The sequence below is a fragment of the Amphibalanus amphitrite genome, unplaced genomic scaffold (assembly GCF_019059575.1).
Source record: "Amphibalanus amphitrite isolate SeventyFive unplaced genomic scaffold, NRLGWU_Aamphi_draft 000677F_arrow, whole genome shotgun sequence".
NCBI lineage: Eukaryota > Metazoa > Arthropoda > Thecostraca > Balanomorpha > Balanidae > Amphibalanus > Amphibalanus amphitrite.
In genome coordinates this window covers 384,648-392,048 of record NW_024882171.1, presented here as the reverse complement: position 1 = coordinate 392,048, position 7,401 = coordinate 384,648, and the positions used below count along the sequence as shown (strand labels likewise).

At 46.2% G+C, this 7,401-nt stretch overlaps 1 protein-coding gene across 1 annotated transcript; it reads left to right on the top strand.

Annotated features, from left to right (window-relative positions):
• The first annotated feature begins 500 nt into the window (after positions 1–500).
• Positions 501–4,038, top strand: LOC122364453 (leukocyte elastase inhibitor-like). The gene is made up of 4 exons (XM_043334824.1): positions 501–551; positions 846–942; positions 2,361–2,563; positions 2,875–4,038. Exons 2-4 carry the CDS (start codon positions 921–923, stop codon positions 3,799–3,801), a joined length of 1,152 nt encoding a protein of 383 aa, XP_043190759.1. The 5' UTR covers positions 501–551; positions 846–920; the 3' UTR covers positions 3,802–4,038.
• Positions 4,039–7,401: the final 3,363 nt, after the last annotated feature.

Genomic DNA, 7,401 nt, shown 5'->3' with positions numbered 1-7,401 from the left:
AGAGAGAGGGGATGAGAGAGAGAGAGGAGAGAGGAGAGAGAGAGAGAGAGAGAGAGGAGAGAGAGAGAGAGAGAGAGTGGAATGTAGCCCCTTGTCAATGTGTGCAAGGTCCGCTGAATGAAACCAGACAGCATCTATAGTGCGGTCCCCGAGAGGGAGCGTAGGCCGTCGTAGGCAGATCTTTGAATCCTGAACATTTTATTTGATAGCACTTTAGTTGTCCACAACCCTCACACATAAACAGAGTGCTTTTACCTGTCTTGCACACCGGATCCTGTTTTCTAAGCTGTCAAACTGTCGGTTTAAACAAAAAAAAAAACTTATTCATGAATGAGTCAAAACTCTTTACTGACTACTGACTAGCCAGTCTGTCGACCCGGGGAATTCCGATGACCGACAGACCTTTTGCTCGCTCCCTCGCCCCCTCCAATGCTGACGAAAGGTTGGGGTTTTGCACTCTGCCATAAACAGCTCGGCGACCAGGGCTGCAGAGGGCAGTACACCGTCAGAGGGCGGACAGTGAGGTGAGGTGACGGTCCGTCTACACGTAGGTAAGTCGATTTATCAACATTTGGAGAGCATACTTTGAAGCGCAAAACATGCTAAAAATATACTGTTTTTAAAATAGCCGCATAGCGTACACATGAAATATAAAAGAAGTGTTACGTTACGCTGCCGTTATCAATTATCATTATATCATTTTAGCTTCAGACGACGTAACATGTAAAGTAATGAAGGTATCAAACTGTAACCAAAATAGCTTAAATCAGCAAGAACACAATTGCAACTGGTCATGGACATCCATACCAACACTGGTAATTGGAATGTCAAACCTGTATTTACAGTCATCTAAACCCGGACAAGAGTCGCGTTCGGCCGCAAGGAGAACCCCCAACCACACGCTCGGTCGCATCGTCACCATGTCAGCTTCGGTGGGTCCAGGTAAGGAATGCTCTAAGCCCGATGGCTTTCAAAGCTCCGTTGCGAAAAGGGTCAGCGTATAGGAATGTGCATTTTATCCGGGCACGGTAGGGGAATACCGGCTCAGTCTGGGATTTTTTCCAAAAGACATATTGGTATATGGCTAGCTGCTGGCATGTTTGAACGCTCATCGAAGTAACAAGTAACGCCATTGAACAATATATTGCTTGCCCTAGACATTTATAATGTTTTATCGGCACCAGCTATGAATGACTTTCGATCATTTCAGAATGTAGGTAGGCATACCTAAATGGCACAAAAACAGGCATAAATTCCTTATGTAATATGCACTCTTCATGAAATATATAATTTCTAGACAGCCAATATTTGAGCATCCCTATGTCACGTTTTCTTCAGGGTAAAGAGCTGCAGAAACTTACATCGGATTTCAGAGATGAGTGTAGCATTTTAACCCTCGCATGTGTAGGGGGGGGGGGGTCGGATGGACCCCCCCATGGTTTTTCGCGAATAACTCGCGTAAAAAGCGGCCGATCGCGACGAAACTTTCAGTACCCTCGCATTGATCAATTTTACACCTACCCTGAAAATTTCATGACCCTGACCCAAATGACCTTTGACCTGTGACCTCTTTTCCGAGACCATGTTTGGCCGGAATCGCGATTTCGCGTATGTCGGCTCGCACTAGCCGCGTGTTTGCAAGCTTTTCGTGGTTTCAAACGTTCAAACATGTGATTTGATGTTACTCCCGTGTGTGTCAAGGTCACCTGAAGGTCAGGTCAGGTCATTGACCTTTGGTGACCTCGGGTGACCTCGGGTCACTTTTTCGAGTTTTACATGTTTCTAGGCTAGTTTTTGGAGCTGAATTCGAATTTAGCAACCATTTGAACATTAACGAAGTAGTTTTGGTGACTTCGTAACATGTTACGAAGCTGTCAGAGGCGGTTGACACGTACTACGAATACCCGTCACGACGCCTACTGGTTGACCTGACCTGACCTGACCCGACCTGGTCTAAATGCTTCAAGACATCATCTGTGATCAAAACTAACACGATATTCGTGATCAGCACCCCGAAAAACCCCTTAGCAGCCACACTTTACGACTTTCTAACAGGTCCCGATTTTCCCGACTTTGGGTCATTGACCTGACCTGGAAGGTCAACCAATGACCTAGGACCTTAAAATTGGGTATCATCGGCTTCCTCTCGTCATGGGCAACACGCTCGTTTTTTTCCGCGAAGCTCTAGCTCGATCAGGGGCCAAACGGCAAGGGGGGGGTCCAACCGACCCCCCCCCCCCCCCTACACATTAGAAGCTGGCAAACGCCGCACACATGCGAGGGTTAATTTATGTCATGGCTTGTTGGGTGTGTGCATTCTGCGCACATGACCCGAGCTACACCTCGTCTCTATCCGCCAGGTCCGGGCATCATCCTATGTCTGCTGAGCGGGTCATGTCAGGTCGACACTACCACCGGCTCGCTGCCGACCCGATCCGACATGGCACTGCTCCAGGAGATGGTCACCGACCAGCCGCTGGCCAACCACGTCACGTCGCCCTTCCTCATGTCCATGCTCATGTCGCAGGTCTGGCTGGGCGCCAGAGGCAGCACGAGGAATGAGGTGAGAGGATGGCAGGACTCGTTGCCTGTTTCGGTCAACCTTATTTTTTTGTTTTTCCTTGTCATACACGGATGGTTTCATGGAAGCGAAGCCGAGTGATAGGTACCAGTACCTTATATGAATTTGTGAGGCTCATCAAATTTTATCTAAGGGCAAATTAAAACAAATAACATCAAAGCATTAGGTATTGCGTGCAGTTGAATGTTTACTTACAAGGTACGTTTATCGAGAAAAGTCGACGCATTTGTTATCATAAAAGTGTGCTAAAACGTTTTCACGCAGTCATATTCCATCTTTCTGTTTGTCGCCAGATGTCAACAATCCTGGGGATGTCTTCGCAGCACATGGCTGCGTACAAAAGCGCACTGCAGCAGTTAGGGAATGCCAAAACGGGCGTCACCACTTCTGTGTTCAACAGGATTTACCACCTCAGCAGCTTCAGCGTCAAACCATCTTACACGGGCTTACTGCTAAACTACTACGGATCGCGGCCAAAGGTTCTTCCGCGCGACACGGTCGCGGCAGCGAAAGAGATAAACGATCTTGCATCTGAGAAAACTCAGGGAAATATCAAGGATCTAGTTACCCCGAAGGATCTCGAAAACGTGGTCATGGTACTTTTTGGAGCTATCTATTTCAAAGGAACGTGGTTGTATCGCTTCAAAACGGCCGACAAAATGAACTTTCTGACACCTAACGGTGAAAGGGCCGTAACAATGATGGAACTGAAGACAGAGGTGCTCGCCGGATACTTCAGGGACTATCAAGCTGTTGCGCTGCCCTATAAAGACCAAGACTACTCGCTGATCGTTGTGCAGCCTCACCAACGAACCTTGGCTGCCGTAAAGGGTCTCCAAAGTGCGCTCTCTTCGCTAGATATAGGGAAGATATATGGGCAGCTTCGCAAAAGAGAACAGACAGTCATAATGCCACGTTTCAAAGTAGAGGCAAAATACAAAATGCCTCAATATTACATTGAACTCGGAATCAGGAAGATCTTTAAATCCTCGGCTGACTTTAGTGGCATGTCTCGAGAAAGAATTTATGTGAAAGATATCATTCAGAAGGCAATGATCGAAGTGAACGAGGAGGGAACAACTGCGGCGGCTGCTGGTGTTGTGCTGATGACAAAGTCTGCATCACTACCTTTCATTGTGAACAGACCGTTCTTTGCATTTGTCTATCACAAAAAGCTGAAAAGTGTTCTTTTTGCTGCACATGTGAACGATCCGTCGTAGGCTTCAATGTCATTTGGCCAAGTGGTCGAGTGGGTGACAAAAAGCCGATAGTTTACGAGTTAACAAGGTCGTTGTCAATCTGCCTATCGGCTTTTAGTTGAGTGGGATACTGGAAACATCTTGATCCTGCAGTAGTTCGTCTTTTTTAGCTGTCTCATTTTGAAAGATTTGAACAATGCCGGTGTCTATAGATTGTTGTCACAATATAATTACAGCAATGAACCAGCTCACTTTGAAGTTTTTTACCGGAAACTACTACCTTCTTGCATACGAGAAGGAAGCATATTTGTATGCGTATACCTATCTAAGTACATACGTGAAGTTCTCTATCCACATGCGAAGCACCTAAAATACATATCTACATGCGACACCTCCCAGCCAACATTAAACCCGCGCATCGACGGGGGGGCGGATATCCGCCTCCCCCCCTGAGGTTTTTCGCGAATAGCGGGAAAACCGCGGCGCGTAGCGCCGCGAAATTTGGTATGACTATAACCTCATCAATTTTACACATGGTGTGCAAGTTTGAACCTCCTACCTTTTAAGGTCAGGTCACCAGATCACTTTGAATGACCCAACCTCAAGTCACTTTTTTGCAACTTTGTCACCGTGCCAGAGCTACAGTAGATGTCGGAGGCTTTTGAAAGTCGCAGGATATTATTAGGTCATTAGTAGCTACAATTTGTTTATCTCGGAATTTTGATATCGGTGACCTAAGGTCAGGTCAATTTCGCGACCTCCCCATTATAAGTCAATGGGGGAAAAATCAACTCCCTGTTTTTACCACTAAAACGGGTCGGAATGGCCCCATATACCATACATGACTTCATATACGATCAACCTTCACTACCTTGAGGTCTGTTTTGCTGTTGGGCAGCTGTGAGGTCATGTGACGTCATCATTATCAAAGGTCACCAAAGGTTTTTGGCCAATAACTCCGTACAGGAACAAGATACAGACGCGTGGATGGTCTCATTGTGTTCAGCTCGTCAAGACGCATCGAATGATATACATGATGACCTCGAGGTCACGTGACCTGAGGTCAACCTTTGACCCTGACCTTTCGAGGTCAACATATATTTCATTCGATGCGGATTGACGAGAGGATCACGATGATGCCCTTAGTTTGTTCCTATCTTGACTAATTCGAAAGTTATTCGAGAAAAACTCTCTCCATATCTAGCGCCGACATTTTGACTTTTTCGACCCCTGTGACGTCATCTTTGACCTGACCTGAAAATGACCTTAGTAAAAATTGTAGATCTTGGCCGTGCGTATCCGATGCCGATTACCGCTTGTCGCTATCTTGCTTCGTTCTCGAGATCTCAGGGGGGCGGTCATCCGCCCCCCCCCCCCCCCCCCCCCGTCGGTGCGAAGTTGGCGCAGACCCCCGTCGGTGCGCGGGTTAACAATGTGTGACGACAGAAGTTGACACACACGAACTAATGACAGTTGAACACCGGTGAATCATATAGTGACAAAGCAGAAAACACACGGCTGACGAAACAAAGCTAAAGGTTGAGCTCATGGCTGAGGACCATCCCGGGTTCCTGGAAAGGTGAGCACACCCGGCAACTGTCACTTTTGACATATTCTACACAAAAGGTTGAACCGGACCTGGTAATGGTTGCAGAGGGTTCACTGCTTCGTGGACAAAACGTGCCAATTTTTCGTTCGACTGAACTAAGGATGATATGTAGACAAGGAAATGTCCATTTATATCAATTGTAATGTAACAAGAAGTGTGTCGTTCCAACATCAAATTTTTACGAGAAACTGCTTCGTACACGCAGATGCCAGCTGACCCGCGGGAAGCGATTTTTTACTCCCCCCCCCCATATCAGGATTTCTGGAATATTTCTAAAATAGCATGAGCTAGTGGCTCTTTTCTGCCGCATCTTACTAACTACCTATATCTTTTCTACTTTAGGTATCTTTCCGCGTGTCAATCGTGGTGATATTCAGAACCAGGCCATCTAAGGTCAGGTCACCAGTTCACATCAATTGATTCACCTCAAGAAGAGAAGGCTAGTTCGCCTCATGTGTAGTTCGCCACAGCTACACCGTCTGAACGATTGGCTTTAACTTTCACCAAGTAATTACGATAACACGTGACACGATGAAAAAGTGTATATCGAATTTTATTCACATGAACAATCGGTGACTAACCAGTGCCGTGTCAGATGTAGATATGTACATATGCAGCCTCATAGGCACTAGGTAGCAAATTGAGTTTTGTCGTCGACTCTTTACGTGCGGAAGCTATCCTTTTGCTGATCAAGGTGAAGATACCCCGTCTCATGTTTCTGTATTTATACAGAAACATGAATGTTCTACCCATATGCAATGGACAGGTTGCAGTTGATGGCCGGCGGTCACTCAAAAGCCAAGGCCATGTTAGGTCATACAGGGTCACCGGGAGTTTTTCAACAATAACTTTTGATGGAGACATGTAAAGTGATAGATTCACATGCGAGGTTCGAATGTGTTTAGACCATTAACCCTCGCGGGCCCGGGGGGTGTTTTTCGCCCCCCCCCCCCCCGGTAAATATTTGCGATAGCTCCCGAACTCTTAGGGATAAGAAAATGTAACTTTCAGTACCTTTTTCCCATCAATTTAACATCTTCTGAAGTAAAAAAAAATTGGATCTTGCCCCATTGATGACGTCACAGGGTCGATTTTTCTAGACCCCTGCACGGCAAACTTCGGCGTCACAGACGCAAACTTCAAATAGCTGCTGAAAATAGAGTTTTAGAGATAAAGACAAATTGCGAGCACAGTTGTGTAGCGTTTGGCCTAGAGGAAAATGGAAAAATAGTTTTGGTGACCGGAGGTCAGAGGTCAGTTCAACGACCCCGAGCTGTGGTTTGAGTTTTTTTCGCAAATAACTTCGACAAAAATGATCCTAGAGCTACGGTAATGGTACTATCGCACTCGCCTTGTCAAGCCTCGTCGAATGGTCTATATCTTGTTTGGAAAAGGTTCAAGTTTTATGTTGACATCACGTGACCTCGAATGAACTTTGGTTGACCTTGATACATGCAAGGTCGTTTATGATGGATTCGTTCCCGCTGATCACGAATCTGGCATCTATTTTCCTCTAAGCCTTCATTTAGAGCCTCCAGATGGCAAAATTTTCTTATTTATTATTACTAACTTGAATCAGTGAAATAGCCTCTAGCAAGGACACTCTTCTGTGACCTTGACCTTTGATCAGCCTTGTATCGTAAGATGAACCACATATAGGGAGCTGATAAGCCTCAAAACATTTCAAAACATCTTGGAAATTAGCACGCAAGATGTATGAAAAAGTGCAAAGTTTGAGGTCAATTTTGAGCATGACCTTGAACTTAACCCGCGCCCCGCTGGGCTATTCAGCCATACGCGCCCTGCTGGGGGGGGGGGGCAGATTCTGCCCCCCCTGTCTAACTTCCGAACCGATGGTCGTAGAAAGACGGGGAAAACGGCAATCGAAAGCTCTCAACAAGGCGGATCTTAAGAGCCCAAATTTTTTTGCTTAAGTAGGTCAGAGGTCAGGTCAAGGTCAGGTCAAGGGTACAAAATGCAAGTTTCTACAGTATCGGCCTTGCACCGTAGTT

What these genes read in the sequence shown, in the direction of transcription:
- LOC122364453 (XM_043334824.1), top strand. Translation starts at nt 921, where the DNA reads ATGTCAGCTTCGGTGGGTCCAG. An exon ending in GTCAGCTTCGGTGGGTCCAG is followed by an intron (nt 943 to 2,360) that starts GTAAGGAATGCT and finishes TCTATCCGCCAG; the next exon opens with GTCCGGGCATCATCCTATGT. An exon ending in GAGGCAGCACGAGGAATGAG is followed by an intron (nt 2,564 to 2,874) that starts GTGAGAGGATGG and finishes GTTTGTCGCCAG; the next exon opens with ATGTCAACAATCCTGGGGAT.